General features: G+C 38.4%; 1 protein-coding gene across 4 annotated transcripts in view; it reads left to right on the forward strand.

Moving 5' to 3' along the window:
- Positions 1–22,567, forward strand: part of MPZL1 (myelin protein zero like 1) — a 72,743-nt gene that overhangs the window by 44,722 nt on the left and 5,454 nt on the right. The window contains exons 2-6 of one of the 4 annotated variants that reach the window (XR_010117445.1): positions 2,097–2,263; positions 8,656–8,869; positions 9,612–9,744; positions 11,114–11,212; positions 12,429–12,531. Coding sequence is in view for 3 of the 4 variants with exons in the window: in XM_063625117.1 (XP_063481187.1) it covers positions 2,097–2,263; positions 8,656–8,869; positions 9,612–9,744; positions 12,429–12,531 (617 nt within the window). In the remaining variant the exon portion in view is untranslated. The remainder of the gene's footprint in view (positions 1–2,096; positions 2,264–8,655; positions 8,870–9,611; positions 9,745–11,113; positions 11,213–12,428; positions 12,532–22,567) is intronic. The other 3 variants (XM_063625117.1, XM_063625118.1, XM_063625119.1) reach the window with 3 other exon arrangements.

Here is a 22,567-nt window from a genome sequence, read left to right on the forward strand (position 1 = left end):
ATTCGGTCTCAAAAAAGAAAAAAAGAAAGAAAGAAAAGAAAATCCTTGAGAAACCTTATTTATAGACTTTTAGAGACTGTGGCTTTCTAGTGCTCATCACCATGGAGAAAACTAGTCAAAATCACACAGAGTGAATAAGGGTTGCAAGCCGGTGCTGCTTCCTGGAATAAGCTGGTTCACTAGTCTAGTCTTGTGCTTTGTCCTTCATTTTGAACTCAAGTGCCCTGGGGCTGCTTTTCTGCCTACCCACAATAGCAAGGAACTCTTTTGTTTGCCATCTCCTCTGAAAGAAATGCTTGTTTTGAGGTTTGGACCACAAATAATAATCTATTGTTCCCTATAATAATAATCCACCCTCTTTAGCAGAAAAAAAAATCTGCTTGATGCAGTATGGCTATCAGTTTATTTAAAAGAATAGCCAAAAGTGCCCATTGTGTCCTGAGAATAAACATTTGCAAGATGGTTAGGAGGAATGGGGGAGTACTCTTGTTCTCCTTGGCTGAGAGTCAGTTAAGTCTTCAAGGAGAAAAAATTCTGAAAATGACCATCAGTCCTGGCTGACAATACTCTTCCTTATTCTGCCCGTCTGTTACATTCTAAGAATTATTGCAACACTGCAGATATTTATTCCAAACGATTTCTTTAAAAAATATCGAAGATGGGTATTTTTAAGTTACCAATTTTGGGCCAAATAAGTTTTTTTTTTTTTTCTGACTTTCATTTTGTCTGTGAAAGCATTTCTTTTATAGCAGTATGTTCAAATTAGCAATCTTTAGCAATTTGGCAAATACTTTTAACAGCAATCTAACAATTCCTGCAGTTGCCTATGATTGCAGATCTTGAAAAAAGAACCATTTTTATATTCCAAATGGTAGACACATTTTAATTACTCTTTCCTGGGCTTAGGCTAACTGACAAAACTTGATGGGTGAAATGAAAATGATATACAGTGTAATCAGCTGTTTACTTACCTAGCACAGTGAAGTCTTATGGTAGGTATGATTTCACTAACAAAACCAAAATATGCATTTTTCTTCCTTAAGTTCTTTACAAGAAAAGGATCAGTTAAATAATAAATGTGGCTTTAAAATGAAGTTATATCTTACGATAGTTTTAATTGCATTACATATGGATGATGAGAAAAGTTCAGTGTGATAACAATTACATAACAGATGAGCATGAGAACTACTTAAAGAAATAAAAATACGCCCATCACCTCATTAAAAATAGACCATCAGGGAAGCCACCAAGAAGTCCTTCAGTAGGTGAACGAATAAACTGTGGTACATCCATACAATTTGTATATTATTCAGCAATAAAAAGAAATGAGATATTATGCCACAAAAGGACATGAAAGAAAGTTAAGTGCATATTACTAAGTGAAAGAAGCCAGCCTTAAAAGGCTACATGCTGTATGATTTTAACTAGATAACATTCTAGAAAAGGCAAAACTATAGAGACAGTATAAGGTCAGTGTTTGCCAGGGGTGTGGGGGAAAGGAGGGCAGGAATAAATTGGTGTAGCACAGGGGATGCTTAGGGAGTGAAACCATTCTGTATGATACTATAATGGTGGAGACGTCACTATACACCTTTGTCAAAATCCATAAGATCTGCAACACTAACGCAAATCCTAATGTAAACTATGGGCTTTGGTTAACAATGATGTAACCATATTGGCTCATCAATTAAAACAAATATATAACACTAATGCCAGATGTTAATAATAGGAGAAACAGGATGGCCGTGGGGGAGTGAGAGAATATGAGAATTCTACCTTCCATTCAGTATTTCTGTAAACCTAAAACCGCTCTTTTAAAAAGTCTATTAGTTAAAAAAATAAATATTCAATATAGCCAAACTAATAAAAATATCTTAACTAAAAAGCAATACAAACCTAAACCATCAGCAATTATTCTGTTTATAGTGCTATTCTGATTGAACTTAGCTATAGAATATGGTGCCAGAAATATGTAATGGCAGTGAATTACTGTATATATCCCGTAACTTTGCTGTATCTTTTCTTGTCTGGCAAAAATGCACAGTGGTATTCATGCTAAGTCCTACTTTTAACTACCCTTATTCCTTTCTCTTCAGTGACAGCTGGAGTATCAGCCTTGGAAGTATATACGCCAAAAGAAATCTTCGTGGCAAATGGTACACAAGGGAAGCTGACCTGCAAGTTCAAGTCTACTAGTACGACTGGCGGGTTAACCTCAGTCTCCTGGAGCTTCCAGCCAGAGGGGGCTGACACTACTGTGTCGGTAAGAATGCTTGACTGCACTTGGCTAGTCCTACCTCACAGGTTTCTTTACTGCTGCATAATTAGTGATCCATTTTTCTGATGGTTCATTTCCAAAATGAGTGTATTTGTTATCTATTATAGACTTCAAGGCCTTTCTCTTGCTTCAGGATAAAATAAGTTCAGCATCTCTTAAATGCATCTGGTTTCCTTGTCTTTGTTCAGTTCCTCTCCACCATCAAATCCCATTCTGAAATTGATCTTAATTGACCACACTGACTCTAATCAGGATTTATCCTGCATCTTTTCATCTTTTATTGCCGCATATTTATTGATATTTATTTTATGTATTACCAAATTTTATATACATATATATGTATGTACCTTCTGATTTATCTTTTTTTAATTTAGCATATAGTCCATCTGATTTAGCAATATTGATTTGGGAGCTTACTATGTAGTGGGTTATGTAGGGCCTTCAGAAATGTCTAAAACAGAATCCTTGCTCTCACCCAGAGATGATTAGGAGGAAGGCTGATATATAGATGACTTTGGAGTAAGATGAAGGATGTAACAGAAATACAGCACCAGAGGGTTGAAAAAAGGGTTAGTTAGTAACTAGTGGAGTGCTGGTTATGCAGTGGGTGTTTATTAAACATGAACTGACTATCTTGGTTCTGGTCTGTAAAATGGAGACGATAAAACTTCCCACACAAGGGTGTTAGGAGGATAAAGTAAGATTATACAAGATAAGTGCTCAGGAGAGTGTCTAGCTCTTGAGTTACTAAAATACACAATTGGTTGTTACTGTTGTTCTCCCAGCATGTGGAATGCCCTTCATATGTTGGCACATATTTTAGTACTGTTGCATGTTTCAGGTTGTCAGTATTTAGCAAAGACAGTCTGTCATCTATCTTTAAGAATGCCCAATTCTTCTGAATGGTGAGTTACATTGTTGATCACCACCTAGATGTTGGGCCTGTCATATGCCTATGCCATTTAATCTTGACAGCTCTATGAGGAAGACAGGGTGGAGAGGATGGGAGACACTGACTCAAGAGTTATTCACCCATGGCCACACCACACAGGTTAGAATTGTTTAAACTTCAATACGGTATGATTTCCCTTATGTGTTATTTCTCTCTCAGGTAGAAAAATCTGCTAATAATATTTACAGCCTCATAGGTTTTAGGGATTACCTAAGGCAGTGCTTCTCAGTAGTTTTTAAAATTTATTTTTAAAAGGAGGCTTTTCACATTTTTTCTTAATCTCTGCCCCCTTCCATGAAATGTTAATATTGTAGATATCATCTGCAACTGTTTTACATATAAAAGAGCAAGATTTTCTCAAAGCTTCCCACCCAAGAGCCAGTGTTTGCTCCCTTGGGGGAGAATCTCCCCTATGGAGAATGCATAGTCTAGAGGTCTTTATAAGAGGCTTTCCCTTACAGTAGCCATAAGGGTGAATACAGGAATCCATACAGATACTATGGAAAGACATACAGAGGCATTCTCTGCTTTACATAAATATGGCATCAGCATAGAACATACACTAATGTTCCCATAGAGGCAAGATTAAACACATAAGTTTACTCAAGAGAGTCCAAAGAACTATTTAAACATTTAAAGATTTCCCACTGAAGTCTTCTGCAAGAGTGGGTGTGAGAGCCATTATTTAAGTCCATAGAAAATGAAGCAGTCATCAGGAAGACACCCAGAGGTAATAACTTTCTTTTAAAGAGCAGTTCCATTTATGCTGGAAACAGCCTTGTCATGTGGGTCCATGAAGGTTTACATAACTGAAAATTTAATATTAAGAACATGCTGTAATTCTGATTAATATTTTTAGCTAATCAACTTATACTTACACACGGGTCTGATTGCAGTTAATCCCAGCATGTTCAGTTATTGACATAGGATCCTTTAATTCCAAAATGTCGGGACACATTTAATAAGATGAGTGGGTTGCTTTTTTGTTTTTATAGGTTTTACAGGAAAAGTATATTCAAACCCAGTATATTCAAAAGCCGTACTGTAGATGGCTTTTTTGGCCCATGGCCTCGGGATCCACGTGTCTGAAACTGAACTCATTTTTTCTCCCTTCTGTTTCCCTTTTCTGTTTGCTTTTTTTTTTTTTTTTTTTTTTTTTTTTTAGGGTAATTGTGTTCATCTACAGATGAGCTTTGTAATCATTTTGTTTTGTTTTGTTTTGTGTTTTCTGTCCTTTCCTTCCCTGTCCCTTACCACTTGCCTTCTGTCCCCAAGAAATAAGAACCTTTGCTGGTTCTTCCTACTTTGTTTCTGGCGTCTAGCTCTTTGTCAGCCTTCCTGTGTCTCTGCTGTCTATTGAGCAATGTTAACTGTGTGCCTGGTCTTGTGCAGTAGCCACTTGTTATTCTTCTGCTTCTGTTTTTTTCACCTTTCAATCCAACCCTCATATGCCAGCAGGTGCGTAGTCTTAGAACAGCTCTTTCACCTTGCCACTGCAGGTTGTCAGAAACCTAGATTCCGACTGCTGACAGCATTTGTCTAGAATTAAAAGCTCATTACAATTTGGCCCAGCCTACCACTTTAGCCTCACTTCTGTTCTCTTGTGGCATCACTTCCAGTTTAGTAAAAATGCTTTGTGCTTTGTTTTCCTACTTCTGAACACTTGTCATTTAAGCTGTACCCCATTTTTACCCTCTGTCTCCTCCATAATGCCTCTTTTTTTTTTTTTTTAACCTTTTAGCCCTTAAAACTCACTACCCTTATCTGGGCCATTCCTGTAATACAGACCCCTTAATAGTCATATTGACAATTTTCCTCTTCTTCTTCCTGAATATGGGTGTTTTAAGAGGACATGCCTGTCTTACATCTTTAGTATACCTCATAGCTTTAGTACCTCGGCTTGTACTTTAAAAATATTGATTGATAATGATTCTAGTCTTTTCTGTGAATTTTTCAGTGTTTTATTTCCATCTCTCACTGGTTTGACCAAGACGTTATTCCTCAGTTTGATTCAGCAAACTATGTAGTTCCTGCTGTGTCCAAAGTGCTAAGGAGTACAGAGAAAAATACATCTTATCCTCTGCCTTCAAATGGCCCCCAGTCAATGAGGGAGCCTGACTGGGGGAGCTGTCTTAGACCCAGTGCTGAGAAACAGCATCATGTAACTCATCCCCACTGGTTCAGAAATGCAAGGCAGGGAATATGTGGAGACGTTGTGGGAAGGGAAGGCAGAGAGCAGGTGATGGAAGGATTCATTTGCAAAGCTGAGAGTTTATGGTTCATTTTCTAGTGAAGAAGAGAGAGTGAAGGACTTTGAACAGATAAGACATGATCTCACCTGAGAGGCATTAAACATTGGAAATAGCATAAGCTTTGAAATCAGAGCTGAGTTTGAATTCCATCTCTAAAACCTGTGACTTTGGGAAAGTCACCAAGGTTTCCTGAGCCTCACATTCCCTATTTATGAAATATCAGGTAGGCGAATCTCACCTCGTAGGGTGGTTGTGAGGGCTAGAGAGTTGTTGGGAGGCAGTTTTCCATGGGTCTTTCACGTTTTTGCACACCTTGCTAGCAAAGGCGCTGGCTGCCTTTGTTCTGGACTTTTTTTATACAGTAACTAGCTTTGGAAGGCAGAGATGATGTTACCCTCTGGAGCAGAGGACAAATTTGTGTATTCTTGAGTATAGTAAAGGTAGCGTCTCCTTTCAGGGCTAAAGTCAGACATGTCTTCTGCCCCTTGTAAGAGATTTGCATTCCCTGAGCTTGGGTTTCCTCCGCTGTGATGCAGTGCCTCTGCCTGCACAACATCCACGTCAGCCCCTCCATGTCATGGCTGTGGGACTTGCGGGGCAAGAGGAACAAACACATGCTTTCTGCTCATAAGGTTCTTTGTTTCTGAGTCTTCTTCATGGGAGTGAAGATTTCACAGGAGTCCGTGTCTTCTGTCAGCATCTATGAACCTGTGGCCAACTAACTTTGTTAGCTTGTAAGTAGGGTAAAATCTCAGACCCTTCATGGTTCTTAACAAGCATTTAGGTCATATGAAATGCAGAGTAAATATTTGATAAATGTTATAATATTAACCATTATTAACAGTGATCATTTGGGCATTACAGAAGATGATGAGTTAGACTTACCAGTTAAGAGGCCATAGTCCAAGATGATGAAAACATAAAAACAGATATTATCAGTGGGAACTGAATAGAGAGAAGAGAGAACTGAGAGAAACTAATGAGACAAATTGACAATATTGGGGGATTAACTGTATGGGAAGAAAGAGAATCAAGGATTACTTCAAGATTTATGGTTTTGGAAAGAAACAGTAACCATCAGTGAAGACGCAATACATGAAGAGGGGAAGATGAAGTTTGTAAGAGAGGGTGACAAGCTTGGGGGAGAGGGGCAGCCAGGTGGTAAAGTGAGTAGGCAATTGGGCAAGGAGTCTAGAGCTATTGATGGAGAGAGAGGTTTGGGAGTTAAGAAAATCTAGATGATCCTTGTGATAGTTTACTGAGAATGATGTTTTCCAGTTTCATCCATGTCCCTACAAAGGACATGAACTCATCATTTTTTATGGCTGCATAGTAGTCCATGGTGTATATGTGCCACATTTTCTTAATCCAGTCTATCGTTGTTGGACATTTGGGTTGGTTCCAGGTCTTTGCTATTGTGAATAGTGCTGCAATAAACATACATGTGCATGTGTCTTTATAGCAGCATGATTTATAGTCCTTTGGGTATATACCCAGTAATGGGATGGCTGGGTCAAATGGTATTTCTAGTTCTAGATCCCTGAGGAATCGCCACACTGACTTCCACAATGGTTGAACTAGTTTACAGTCCCACCAACAGTGTAAAAGTGTTCCTATTTCTCCACATCCTCTCCAGCACCTGTTGTTTCCTGACTTTTTAATGATGGCCATTCTAACTGGTGTGAGATGGTATCTCACTGTAGTTTTGATTTGCATTTCTCTGATGGCCAGGGATGATGAGCATTTTTTCATGTGTTTTTTGGCTGCATAAATGTCTTCTTTTGAGAAGTGTCTGTTCATGTCCTTTGCCCACTTTTTGATGGGGTTGTTTTTTTCTTGTAAATTTGTTTGAGTTCATTGTAGATTCTGGATATTAGCCCTTTGTCAGATGAGTAGGTTGCAAAAATTTTCTCCCATTCTGTAGGTTGCCTGTTATCGCAAGGACAAAAAACCAAACACCGCATGTTCTCACTCATAGGAGGGAATTGAACAATGAGAACTCATGGACACAGGAAGGGGAACATCACACTCCGGGGACTGTTGTGGGGTCGGGGGAGGGGGGAGGGACAGCATTAGGAGATATACCTAATGCTAAATGACGAGTTAATGGGTGCAGCACAACAACATGGCACATGGATACATATGTAACAAACCTGCACATTGTGCACATGTACCCTAAAACCTAAAGTATAATAATAAAAAAAGAAAGAAAGAAAATCTAGATGATCATTAAATCATAGGAATGGATGAGTCTGCACTGGGGTTTTCAGCATGCTCAAAGGGTTCTGAAAATATTCTGTTTGAATTGCTAATAGAGCTGGTTTCTATCCCCAGCCCCATCATCACCCCGTCCATTATCCAGAACAAAGACATAGGCCTCCAGCATAGCTGCTTGGATTAGAGCCAAGTGTGAGGATAGATCCCCTCCCACTGGGCCTTAACCCTGCTTCCAGGTGCTGAGTTTGACAAGGTTTACTTTGAGAAGACAGTTCCTTTGCTGAAAGCAGGACTGAGGAGAGACTGAGGATTGGAAAGGGAAAGGGGCCAAAGGCTGAACTTTCAAAAGCCGGCAACAGTATCTTGTGTTATCTGGGCTTTGTTCCTTTCACACACCCATAACTTTTCCATAGGAAACCAGAAGGAAGAGGGAGAAACTCAGATTAGCTGATCTGAAATATTTAGGATTCTTTTCCTTTGTGCCTCTTGTATCTTAGTGGTAAGCTAACTCAACACTAAGCTTTCTGAAGCCTTGGGAATCACTGGGCCCAATCATGGTGTTATTGGAAGAACATTGGCTTTGAAGACTCAGATGGGCCTAAATTTTACTCTGGGTCCCCAATTTACTATCATTGGGACCTTGGGAAAATGACTTCTCTTGAGTCTCCATTTTGTCTTTTATAAAATTATGGGTGGTAATAATTATATCAATGAAATATTGAGAGGATTAGAGATGATATATGAGTCTGATTCTTCCATTGAAACTTGGCAGGGCTGAGTCCTATGATCTCTAAACTTCTGTCTGGCTTAGATTCCATAACTTGTGATTTGTAATATGATGTTGCATTTCTTTCCGTATGAAGTCTTTAAAAGAACCTTTCATAGCATGCACATTCCAGAGTTTAGGAATTCTGCCTTTGAGAATAGTTCATGTGTTCCTTTTTTTCTAATTGCAGTTTTTCCACTACTCCCAAGGGCAAGTGTACCTTGGGAATTATCCACCATTTAAAGACAGAATCAGCTGGGCTGGAGACCTTGACAAGAAAGATGCATCAATCAACATAGACAATATGCAGTTTATACACAATGGCACCTATATCTGTGATGTCAAAAACCCTCCTGACATCGTTGTCCAGCCTGGACACATTAGGCTCTATGTCGTAGAAAAAGGTACTTCCTTGAGTATTTTGGCAATAATAATGCAGTCTCCTTTATCTCATGTTTGGTTGGAGAACATGAGTTGCATTTCGTGCTGGGTTTGGAGGGAGGATTTCTGCCATACAGTTGTGCTCCCTGTTGCCGTGAACCTGTGGCTCTACCAAACACACTTGGAGTTGGGGAACTTGTTGCTCATTCTGACCCAGAGTGGCTGATTTCTCCGTTTTTATTCCTACCATCTGGCGCCTATTGGTCTAATTTCAGGAGTATGAAGTTTTCAGTGTTAATTAGAAGAAAGACCAAATTCATTATGTTTGGATGTGATGGGCAGTGGGAAAGAAGGAGATTCATACTGTTTTATATTCTCCAGGAAAAAGCTTTCAACAACAGCACAGTTATTTCTTCCTTTTGATTTTGAGAACAAACAGGAAATGCAGGTTCTGATGTCTCATTTTTGAGACAAAGTCTGCTTTGTCGGAGAGTAGATCCAGGTAAATTCACACCTCCAGTTTTTCTTTAGAGCACTGAGAGGGATTGTAGGTGTAGAAATGCTTAGTTCCATAGTTCATTCTTTCTCATCTAATATTTGCATGTCATCAATTACATAGTAATAGGATAGATAGTAGGGTCTCATAATTTGGATAATAAAAGAGGGTACGGTAACTGCTAAATGAAGATACTTGCTTGTTAATAAAATTCCATGTTTTCTCTCTGTAGCAATGTACCTTAAAACTATTTTGTTCTTTCTCTCTAGAGAATTTGCCTGTGTTTCCAGTTTGGGTAGTGGTGGGCATAGTTACTGCTGTGGTCCTAGGTCTCACTCTGCTCATCAGCATGATTCTGGCTGTCCTCTATAGAAGGAAAAACTCTAAACGGGATTACACTGGGTAAGAAACACTGTTTTTTTAGGGCAGGGGTGGAGGGAGGGAATCAGAGTTTATAGAAACTTCTGTATTTAATGAAAAAAGGATTTTAAAGAATTAACTACTATTTTCTTTCATGTCAGAATCAGGCAGTCTCCTTAGGAGGTGTTCTAACATGGGCAAGCGGAAATCAGTGGGCCTGCTATTAAATGTGAAATATGATTCTAATCTGTGTTCAAGTTTCCTTCTTAGGTTTGGTGAGATGAGCTGCTCAGCAGTCTGTGCTCTGTTTCAATACCATCCACTATGCAATTAGTATTCTTAAGACATCACTTACCCAGTTTAAGAGTTTAATTTCAATTTCTTGCTAATAAACTGACAAGTTGGTTCTTTCCAGTTAGGAAATATAAAACCCTAATTAAGAAGTTGTGAGCTGGAATTAGTGGCATGCGCCTGTAAGTCCCAGCTACTTAGGCTGAGGCAGGAGGATTGCTTGAGCCGAGGTGTTTGAGTCTAGCCTAGGCAACATAGCAAGATCCTGTCTCTTTAAAAAAAAAAAAAAGAAAGAAGGAGAAAAAGCAGTGGTTTTAATAAACTACCTCCCCCAGCCCAGTGTGATGATGGTGCAGGGCTTTTCCTTTTTGTAGTTCCCCTACCCCACTCCAAGCTTAAGTAGCTTTATTGCTTTGATCATTCTTAGCTGGATTCACCCAAAATGGGATAATAAGAGTTGATAACAAAATATATCAGCAATAAAGAAAAATAGACTTTCTTTTTGTTAATGGCTTCTCAAATGGAACATGTTTAAGCATAGGGTGCGTATCTAATTAAAGGACCTTCTCTTTTCCCCACTCCAGCTGGAAAGCTAACCCATATAAGCTATGTAGAACTCATGTGGTAAGACTGGGAGCAGAGGCTGAATTCAAGTTGATGTAGCATGAGCAGTGTTACTGGTACACAGATCTAACTTTTACCATCCTGAAGGGACTCTGATGTGAAAGGATTGCATGTCCTGAACTCTCTTGCTGGTGGATGGTGGGAACCTCTATCTATGGGCTCTGCTGATCTAGAGTTTTTAGGAGTGCCGTGTTTTAACAAGTTTGAGTGTTCAAATTCAGATATTACTTGCTTGGAATGCTTCTATTCTGCTGACTGTATCTGCCCCCCTTGCATGGTGAGTGTTTTATGATTAAATATAGCTGGACTATTGGTTTCAACATGAGACTAATCCAGGGTGGTGACATGCCAGTCTTTGTAGTTCTTGCTTCGGGGTTAATGAGGGGCAGGAAAGAGTTCCTTAGACTCCTGCATGGCATCATGAATGCTGCTGTTCTTCTTACTTTGGTTTTTTTCCTCCTCCTCTACCTTTTCTACCTTGGTGTGCTGGGATCAGATCCTGCTTATCTTCTACTTCTTAAGAAAAGCTGACATAGAAGACACATTGGGACTATAACAGGGCTGGGTCTCCTCTTCCACTCCCACTAGACACATGGTAACTAATCACATTGCCCGTTGCTGTTAATATTCCTGTATATGTATTCAGCCCCTCTCCTTTGTTGATGACTAACCAGCTAGCTCCGAGCTAACCCAACAGCTATTATGATTTGTCTATGAATATGTCACGTTTGTATTAGAAAGATGTTGAGCATACCATCTGGATGAAATTGGATTATCAAGTTACATAGAGTTTTTATGCACATCTGAATATTTGTGCTCTTCATGTAAAATGCCCTTGTGTATGTGTGCGTGTGTGCATTAGTTTTCTTTTTTCATACATGTATTGTGTTATCAATAATTAAGATCCTGACTGATTATGTATTAGAATAATTAAACCATTTTGGTTCAGAGCATGTAGCCTCGCATTTCACAGAAGGAACAGTTTGCAGAATGCATGGTATGCTTTGGTCTTAGTAATGACACTTTAAATGTGATTCTCCCCAAACTCCTAAGTTTTAAAAGTATGTATCAAAAGGCTTTAAGCTGTACTGATGACACATCTCATTGGAAAATCCCTACGCTGTACCCCAGCTTTCTTACTTCCTGGCATTCACTTTGCCTGATTCATATATGAGATAGTGCTTGTTGTTAAAGACGACTGTCACCGTGAAAAGGTTCAGCCTGTGTGACATGGCATTCCCTAGTTTCTCATTCATGACTTCCTGGGTTTTTGGGGGGATTTGATTATGGTATTGGTAGGGAATAAAAATATGGAGAGAACAAAATAAGCCAAGACTTGCCTGGATATATATCTGTAATTTAAAACATACATTCAGAAGAGGTTTGCCTTTGATTATAACAAAAGTGAATTGCCATTAAGCTATTAAAAGGTACCATAGAGCTTGTTCCCTTAAACCTTTATCCCAAAGGAGGGTTGATGGCAGGGGGAAAAGACAAACAGCAAAAGGATAAATGTATATTGTAACTAGAATTCCAATATGATTTTTGTAAACTGGGTTGAAGAGGTTGTACCACATTTGTTTCTGTGCCTCCCCCAGTGATGAGTTCATTGACTTAGAAGAATGAGTGAGTGTCAGGTATAGAAAATAGTTTAAAAATACGTGATCGTTTTGATACCCATTGTTATGTTGTCTTTTGTTTTTATATATCTGTTGCTTCATCTTGCCGTCAGTTGCATTTCTGTATTTTTGTTTCTATTTATTTATTATTATTATTTTTTACATTTGTTCTTCAAATTGCCAATTCATCAGCTGCAGTACATCAGAGAGTTTGTCACCAGTTAAGCAGGCTCCTCGGAATTCCCCCTCCGACACTGAGGGTCTTGTAAAGAGTCTGCCTTCTGGATCTCACCAGGTAATGGCTGATTGCGATTCTGCCCACTGCACTGTTTCCTACAGCTTGGTGCTCTGTCACTTCCCTGGGTGTGGAAAAGAATACTGAGCTATGAGAGACAGAGACAGAGACAGACAGACAGACAGACAGACAGAGCTATGAGAGACAGAGACAGAGACAGACAGACAGACAGACAGAGACAGAGAGAAAGAGAAACAGTGGGAGTGAGGAATTAAAGGGCTGGCCTAGGAAGACCACAGGAAAATATGTGGTGAAGAATCTGCTTGAGTAAAGATTTCCATGAAACCACCAATCACATAAATTGTTTACTAACAATGTGGCTTCCTTGCCCTAAGCAGAATTAGGAAATGGCTTTGTCAGTAAAAGATTCTTTAATTGCCCAAGGAAATGAATCCAGTGAACGAGATTCTTTCTGTATTGAGGTACTCTGTAAGATAAGAAATTAGGGAAAAGTTGGTATTCTTAGTATTGATAATAAAACCAAAATTATTTTCTATGGATTCTTTAGAAAAAATGGAAAGTAAGCATTTATCTGAATAATTAATAGGCTTGATGAACAAAGAATGGTTTTGGTTTCTACTTGTAGAAAGTACAGAAGAGAAACAGGTTTTATTTGGAAGTTAGCATATAATCTAGCTTTGTGTGTTTTGGCTATAGTATTTTAGTTATAACTGTGGCTTGGCAAAAATTCCAAAGCTTAGTTCAGTTTGATTTTTCCGGGGTAGAAAGCATGCTAAAGAATTTGGCCAGTTATAGCTTTGTCCTAAAAAGGTGTTAGCTGGTGGGAATGGAGTTAAGAGGAAATAAAGAGTGTAACAGTGTTTTGTGGGAAAAGTACCCATGGTCTTATTCCATAGTTTTTATATGTGGTGAGGAAACTAAGGCATTGTGATGTTAAATTACTAAAAGCACACACCCAGTTAGTGACAGAACTGGGGCTAGAACCAGGTGTCTAGATAGCATGTTCTCTACCACAGCATCAGGCTCATTACTTGTTCCTATTCTATCTGTCTGTCTCTCTCTCACATTACATAATATATGTCAGATACCTCAGTCTACTAATTTGGGTTGTGAACAGGAATAGGGTTGTAAATGAAGACATGAAAGTTACACACAGGCATAGCATCTAAAAAAGCCTTGGAACATTTTTCTTCCACCCTTGAAGCACTGTGGAAGTTGCTTTTTTGCTGAAAACAAACTAGAAACAAGAAAAAGAAATTATGGTTTTCAAGACAGTGGAACACAGATATATGCAGCACTGTCATCCCCAAGAGAAAGGAAACAGACAATGTGAGCCGTGTTATTGCCCCAGTGTACTGCCTTGAAGCAGTTTCCACACTGCAGTGTAGGTGGGGAAAATGGAAACCGGGCCCAGCTGTCTCACTGAATTGAGAAGGCAGAAATCAGAATTTGGGGAGGTCAAGGAGGCTAAGATTTATGAGGCTGAGTACCAGAGAAGGAACCATAGAGAGAGCGTGCTAGGATGAACACGAGCACTTCAGAGATTTGGAGCGGGGTCCCCTTGAGTCTTTGTCTGATTACAGAGTTGTATACACATAGGAGAACACTCTTCTGAAACCAGGGGAAGAACTACCTGAAATGCAGTAGGTTGCACAATGCCTGGGGCTCACACAGGTTTGGGACTGGTTTGTGTTCCTAAGAGCCAGAGTAGAGAGACTTATACAGGGTGTTGGTTGGGGTTCTCAAAATGGTCATACCTAAATGGGCTAAATTAGCACCAGAATAAAGGATGCTGTGGACCCACCATAACAAAGCTTAAAAGGAAGCCTTTAAAGAATCAAACTAATCCAAAAGTAATTTAGTTGCATTTTACAACAAAATCCAACACTCTTTATGCTACAACAAAATTCAGCACCCAACAATGTAAAATTGACAATGTCTGGCACCAATCAAAAACTACCAGGCATGGCCAGGTGCGGTGGCTCACGCCTGTAATCCCAGCACTTAGGGAGGCCAAGGCGGGTGGATCACGAGGTCAGGAGTTCGAGACCAGCTTGACCAACATGGTGAAACCCTACCTCTACTAAAAATACAAAAATTAGCCAGGTGTGGTGGCACACACCTGTAATCCCAGCCACTCAGGAGGCTGAGGCTGGAGAATCACTTGAACCCAGGAGGCAGAGGTTGCAGTAAGCCGAGATCACGCCACTGGCACTCCAGCCTGGGCAACAGAGTGAGACTCCATCTCAAAAAGAAAAAAAAAACTATCAGGCATAAAAAGAAAACAAAACATAAAACACATAAGCCAGATATAGTGGTGTGTACCTGTAGTCCCAGCTACTTGAGAGGCTAAAGTGGGAGGATTGCTTGAGCCCAGGAGTGTAAGACCAGCCTGGGCAATATAGTGAGACCCTATCTCAAATAAATAGATGGGTGGAAGGAAGGAAGGATGGATGGATGGATGGATAGATTAAAAATAATAATATTTAATAATTAACTACAATAAAAAATAAAAAAATCAGGAGAAATCAATCAGTAGAAACAAATTCAGAACTGACAGAAATGATGGGATTTGTAAACAAAGACCTTAAAATGAGTATTATAAATCTTATTAGTAAACTTAAAGATGTAAAGGAAAGCTTGAACATAAAGAGGAAAGAAATAGATATCTAAAACAGACCAAAATGGAACTTCTGGAAATAAAAAAAATTGGATGGTGTTAACAACAGATTAGACACTGCAAAAGAAAAGGTCAATCAACTTGAAGACATAGCAATAGAAACTATCCAAAATGAAGCTCAAAGGGAAAGACAGATGGTGGGGTGAAAGTGAACAGAGCCTAATGGTGAAAACCCATCTCTACTAAAAATACAAAAAATTAGTTGGGCGTGGTGGCAGGCACCTGTAGTCCCAGTTACTCAGGAGGCTGAGGCAAGAGAATCACTTGGACCTAGGAGGCAGAGGTTGCCGTGCGCTGAGATCATGCCACTGCACTCCAGCCTAGGCAACACAGTGAGACTCCGTCTCAAAAAAAAAAGAAAGTGAACAGAGCTTCAGTGAGCCACTGGACAATATCAAGCAATCTAATTAGAATCTGAGAAGAAAAAGGGAGAGAAAAAAATATGTAAAGAAATAGTGAAATTTTTAATAAATTTAATGAAAAACATAAACACACAGAAATAGTGAAAATTGCTGGGCACAGTGACTCACACCTGTAATCCTAGCACTTTGGGAGGCTGAGGCAGGTGGATCACCTGAGGTCAGGAGTTCGAAACCAGCCTGACCAACATGGCCAAACCTCATCTCTCCTAAAAATACAAAGATTAGATGGGCATGGTGGCAGGCGCCTGTAATCCCAGCTACTCGTGAGGCTGAGGCAGCAGAACTGCTTGAACCCGGGGAAGCAGAGGTTGCAGTGAGCCAAGATTGTGCCACTTCACTCTAGCCTGGGCGAAAGAGTAAGACTTCATCTCAAAAAAAAAAAAAAAAAAAAAAAAAGCAAAAATTTTTATAAATTTAATGAAAAACATAAACACACAAATCCAAGAAGTTCAACAAACCCTAAGTAAAAGAAACAAAGAAAACCACACTAAAGCACATTGTAATTAAATTGCTAAAGACCACTGATAAAGAGAAAATTGTAAATGTTGTCAGAAAAAAAAAAGAAAGCATTCTAGAGGAGCAAAGGTAGGGATGACATCAGACTTCTCTTCAGAAACCATAAGGCTAGAGATGATGGAACCAGCACTTTTAAACTGCTGAAGAAAAATATGATCAATTTAGAATTCTTTGCCTATCAAAAATATCTTATATATAAAATATATTATATATTATATATATGTTGAATTTATCACCAGTGGACATACTGTGTCAGAAATGTCAAGAGTTTTTCAAGCAGAAAGAAGGGGACACCAGACGGAAATTTAGATCTGTACAATGGAATGAAGATCACTGAAAATGGCAAATAAGTGAAAAATATAAAATACTTATTTTTATTTTTTTAAAAATATCTTTGGTCTGGTATGGTGGCTCACATCTATAATCCCAGCACTTTGGGAGGCCAAGGAGAGTGAATTACTTGAGGTCAGGAGTTCAAGACCAGCCTGGCCAACATGGTAAAACCCCATCTTTACTAAAAATAAAAAAATTATCCAGGCATGGTGGTGGGCCCCTGTAATCCCAGCTACTTGGGAGGCCAAGACAGGAGAATTGCTTAAACCACAGAGGCGGACATCACAGTGAGCCAAGATCGCACCACTGCACTCCAGCCTGGGCAACAGAGTGAGACTCCGTCTCAAAAACAAAAAAAAAAGTTGACTCTTTGCAGCAAAACTAATGACAGCATTTTATGAGGCTATAACATGTGGAAGTGAAATGTATGACAACAGTAGTACAAAGGATGGGGTGGGAGGATGGAAGAATACTGTTGTACTGTCCTTATATTATCCATGAAATTATAATTTGAAGGTAGACTGTGATAAGTTAAAGATACATACTGCAAACTCTAGAGCAAACACTGAAAAAAATAAAAGAGATACATACAGCTAACAAGCTCTATCTCCAAATGGCAATACTGATAAGAACGAAATTCCGACACATGCTACAACATGGAAAATTATAAATGTGGATGGTAATAATATCAATGTTGGCTTCAGAACAAGAAATAGAACCAGGGATAAAGAGAGACTTTTTATGATGATAAAGTGATCTACTCATAAAGAAGACATAATCCTAAATGTTTATACTTCTAATAGTAGAGCTTGAAAATAAGTAAAACTGAGAGATTTGGAAGGAAAAATTGACATATTTACAATCATAGTTGGAGGTTTCAACAAGAAACTTTAATCATTTCAAAATACTCAGTTAATCCAAAAGTGAGCAGGAAAGGAGGGGAAAATGAGCAAAGGGTAGATGGGGCAAATAGAACACAAATAATGAAGTGGTAGATTTAAACTCAACAGACTGATGATTGCATTACTATAAATGGGCTGAGCATGCCATTAAAAGGTGGAGATGGACAAATTGGATAGAAAAGCAAGAACCAATTATGCTGTCCACAATAAACCACTTTAAAAAGATCCAGGTAGGTTAAAAATATTAATACAAGGATGGAATTGAAAGCAGAGTCTTGAAGAGATATTTGTACATCCATGTTCCTAGCAGTATTATTCACAAGAGCCAAAATACAAAAGCAACCCAAGAGTCCATCAGTATACAAGTGGATAAATAGAATGTGGTATACATATACACAATGGAATATTATTCTGTCTCTAAAAGGAAGGAAATCCTGACACATGCTACAACGTGGATGAATCTTGAAGATATGCCAAGTGAAATAAGCCAGCCACAAAATGACATACTATGTGATTCTACTAATATCCCATACCCTACAGTGGTCCAGTTCATAGAGACAGAAAGTAGAGTGGGTAGTTGTTGGGGAAGGAAGAATAGGGAGTTGTTTAATTGGTACAGTTTCAGTTTTTGCAGGATGAAAATATCCTAGAGATCGGTTGCACAAGGATGTGAATGCACTTAACACTACTAAGCTGTACACTTTAAAATGGTAAAGATGCTAATTTTTATGTTATATATTTTTTACCACATTTTTTAAACAGTAAAAGGATGGAAATGATATGCTACATTAACACTAATCAAGAGAAATCTGGGTGGTAATAATATCAGAGTAGGCTTCAGAACAAGAAATAGAACCAGGGTTAAAGACAGACTTTTTATGATGACAAAGTGATCTACTCATAAGGAAGACATGAGCCTAAATATTTATACTTCTAATAATAGAGCTTGAAAGTAAGTAAAGTAAAACTAAGAGAATTGAAAGGAGAAGTTGACATATTCACAATCCTAGTTGGAGGTTTCAACACTCCTTTCTCAGCAGTTGGTAGAACAAGTTTACAGAAAATCAAAAAAGATGCAGAAGACTTAACACTGAAACCAATTTGAGCTAATAGACATTTATAAAATACTCCTTCCATCAAGAGCAGAATTCTTACTCTTTTTAAGTACACATGAAAATTAACCAAATATAGACCATATTCTGGGCCATAAAACAATTCTCATTAAATTTAAAAGGGTTGGAATCATATACAGTACATTCTCTGGCCACAATGGAATTAAACAGAAATCAACAGAAAGATACCTGGAAAGTCTCAATATTTCAAAATTGAACAACCCATGAGTAAAACAAGAAGTCATAAGAAAAATTAGAAAATATTTTGAACTGAGTGAAAATAACAACATATCAAAATTTGTGAGATATAGCTAAAGAAGTGCTTTGAAGATTTGTAGCATTAACTGTTTATATTAGAAAAAAATAAAGCTCTAAAATTGATGTTCTGGGCTTCTGTCTGAAGAAAGTAGAAAAAGAAGAGCAAATTAAACCCAACATCAACAGATAGAAATAATAAAGAGAAGAGCTGTAGAAAAATCAGCTGACATTCTCATTGTTTCCCTGTAGGTATTCTGTCTCTTCTCTCTGGCTGCTTTTCAGATCTTCTTTTTGCCTTTGGTGTTCGGCATTTTATATACTATTTAATTATAGATTATCCCTTGTTGCATCTGCTTGTAATTTCATTGGACCTCCTGAGTCTTAAGGTTGTTGTCTTTAATAAATTCTAAAAAATTTCCAGTCACAATCTCTTTGAATTTTTCCTTTCTGCATTTTATCTATTTATCTTTTTATGGAACTCTGATTATATGTGTGTTATACTTTCTTTATGCTCTAAGTCTCTTAGCCTCTCTTGCGTATCTTTCATTGTATTGTCTTTCTGCCATTTTCTGCATAATTTCTTCATCTGCCTTCATTCACTAATTCCTTAGCTGTGACTAGTCTACTGTTTAGCCCCTTTTTAAAGTTTTTAAACTTCGATTTCATATTACAGGTTTATTTTCTAGAAATTTTACTTGGTTCTTTTTTAAATATACCTGGCTAATTTTGATAGTTCCTTATAACTTCATTATATTTTCAACTATCTTATTTATTTAAGCATATTAAATATTCTTATTTATACCTCAAAACTGATAATTCCAGTGTCTGTAGTCTTTATTGATCTGACTATGGTTTTTGTTTCTATATTTCTTGCTAATGGTGGCTATTTTCTCATCTCATGGGTGTTTTATAATTTGAAGACTGTACTTATGTTCTTGGCACTTTGTACAAATTGATTGAGTCTTCATTTAAAATACATTTACTCATGAGAAGATTTGTATTTCTTCTGCCTGTGTCTTGGATACTACCAACCAAGTGAGAAGAAATGCACAGGAGGTAAAAAAATTTTGAGAACTTGAATGGTAGACTGTATAATGGCCCCACAAAGAGGTCCACATTCTAATCTCTGGATTCTTTAGGATATGTTACCTTACGTATCAAAAAGGACTTGGCAGATGTGATTAAATTGCCTTGAGATAGGGAGATTTTCTTGGATTATCTGGGTGGCTCCATTGTAACCATAAAGGTCCTTAGAAGAGGGAGGCAGAAGGGTAAGCATCGGAGAGAGACTGGAAGATGCTATACTGCTGACTTTAAAGATGAAGAACTCTTAGCCAAGGAATACAGGCAGCTTCCAGAAGCTGGAAAAAGCAAGGAGACAGATTCTCTCCTACAGCCTGTGGAAGGCACGCAGTCCTATTGACACCTTGATCTTAGCACAGTGAAACACATTTCAGACTTCTGACCTGTGAAACTGTGAGATAATTAATACGTTTTTAACACCTTTAAAATTGTCTTTATTCTCCTCCCTCAAATTTGATTGCTAATCTGGTGGGGTAGGATTCCAGGTTGGAAATCATTTTCCTTCAGCATTTTGAGGCATTGCTGATTGTTCTGGCTTCCAGCATTGTGGCTTAGAAGCTGATGCCATTCTGATTCACTCTTAGGGCAGAGGAAGGTGGGGTCATCTACCTGAGCAAAGGGAGAGTAAAGACCAGAACCAAATTAGGGGTCTTCCAGCCAAGGGGAGTGGGAGGCTGGGTTGGGAAGGTGTTAGATAGGCACTACCTAGAGTTTAGAGTGTTAAGGCACTGGGGAAGAAATAAGAAAATTTTTTTTCTTTGTGAAGCTTAGTTTTGAATGAGATTGGTATAAAGTAATTTTTGTATATGTATTTGATGAATAGTTGGTTTTCTAGATCGTTTTCTGGATATCGTTGATGCTTTGTATGCAAAAGGTACTTTTTTGGGTTATGTTGTTAAACAGTGATTGAATGGAATATTTATGTATTTGTCAGCTGTAGTGCGTATAGCATAGATAGGGTAATGTTTCAAGAAGTAGTTATGTGCGTTTTTCCTTTAGTCCTCACAACAGTCCTCCAGGGTAAGTTCTTCTGTTGTCTCTATTTTACACATGAAGAAACAGGCTTAGTTAGGCAAGTCACTTGCTCAAGGTCAGTTAGTGGCTGAGCCAGATCTGTCTGGTTCTAAGACACGTGTATATTTTATCCTGTCTGTTCAATTTTTTTCACCTTCACTTTGATAATCAGTATTTGTCTCATTTATCTCAAAGAAAGTCATAATACATAGCTGTGTTTCATATTTATATTTTACTTAAAAAACAGTGAAATAAATACTAAAAAAAAGGTGTTCTGTCAGTAGTCAATGAGCATATGGTAAAAACAGATGTTCTGTCTTAGTGATTCGTGCTAGGATGTTGAGGGTGATTCCTCTAACACCTGAAGGACTAGAATCAAATTAAATAGGGCTACAGGCTACAGAGACTATGAAAGGTGTACTACAGGACACAACGTAATGACTCCTGAGCAGTTAATTTGTATTTAGAAGCAGATCTCTTTGCTTTTCTAGAATCCCTTCTTCCTGGACCTTCTCCCCCAACCTTCACCAGTATGGTTTCTTTATTGGAATAAATAATTAATTTTGGTACAAGTAAACTTCAGAAGTAATTTTATCTCTAGTTGTAGCTAAAATAATAGGCCTGTATTATGCAATGTGTTTCTTGAAACATTTTCAATAGCTAAGGCCTATTCATGTAGAAAGTAGTTGAAAACATATTCAGACCAATTTTTCACTTTATTGTTGTAATTCTTTGTGTGAAAGCAAAGATAAATAAATAAATGAAGTGGAGGGTGGGGAGGGTGAGTACCAAGAGGTAGAGTGAAAACAGCTAGGTTATTGTAGGTTTTGTTGTTGTTTTCCTTCTTTATTATACCCAAAAGTGAACATCTTAGCAATGATGGGTTCATTTCAAAGTTGATCGTGGTTCAATGGATCCTCTTGAAGTCCTGAGCAGCCTCATTTGCCCTCAAAATAGAGGTGCTGAGGCATGTTCCATAGAGACTCAGGGCTCCTTCCACCTCTAAATAGCACTCAGAATCAGACTTCATAGAGGTGTTCTAGATTGAGCTAGATCTGTCAGCAGACCCCAATCTCAACCTACATCCGCAATTTCTCTGCATCCTTTATTTCATCCATCCCTTCATCTAGCACCTATGTTCTGCTAAGTTCTAGGAAGTTAACAAAGTCCCTGACTTAAGACCTTATTATATTCTAAGGGGGAAGAGGAATGAGCATAACATCAGGCAGTGGTAAACAGTTTGAAGAATACCAAGTCCATCAGCAGGAAGGGATTTCTTCAGTGTTTTCCCATTTACGTTCAAGAGATAGTTGTATTCTTTTGACATGAAAGACAATACTGTCTCACATGAAAGACCTCATTGATATTTTAACATTTACAGACTAAAAGATAATTCTGTGTTCTTTTTCCTCTTTACTTTCTCTGTTCTCATTCTTTTCCACTCACATAGTGTATCAATAATCTACTGCCACATAACAAATCCTCTAAAATATAGTGGCTTAAAACAGCCACCATTTATTTGGCTCCCCATTCTGTGGATTGGTTGAGCAGATTCTGGTCTGGATGAGCTCAGCTGATCTCTGCTGGCTCACTTGTGCATCTGCAGTTGGCCAGAAGGTTGACTGGTAGCTGGACAGTCTACAGTGGTCTCACTTACAGTCTAACCATCGGCAGGCTTTTGGCCAGGCAGACAGAGGACAGCTGGGCCATGCGTCTCTCAGCAGCCATCAGGCTGACTTTGGCTTCTTCACGTGG

Source organism: Symphalangus syndactylus, chromosome 12 (genome assembly GCF_028878055.3).
Source record: "Symphalangus syndactylus isolate Jambi chromosome 12, NHGRI_mSymSyn1-v2.1_pri, whole genome shotgun sequence".
Classification (NCBI taxonomy): Eukaryota; Metazoa; Chordata; class Mammalia; order Primates; family Hylobatidae; genus Symphalangus; species Symphalangus syndactylus.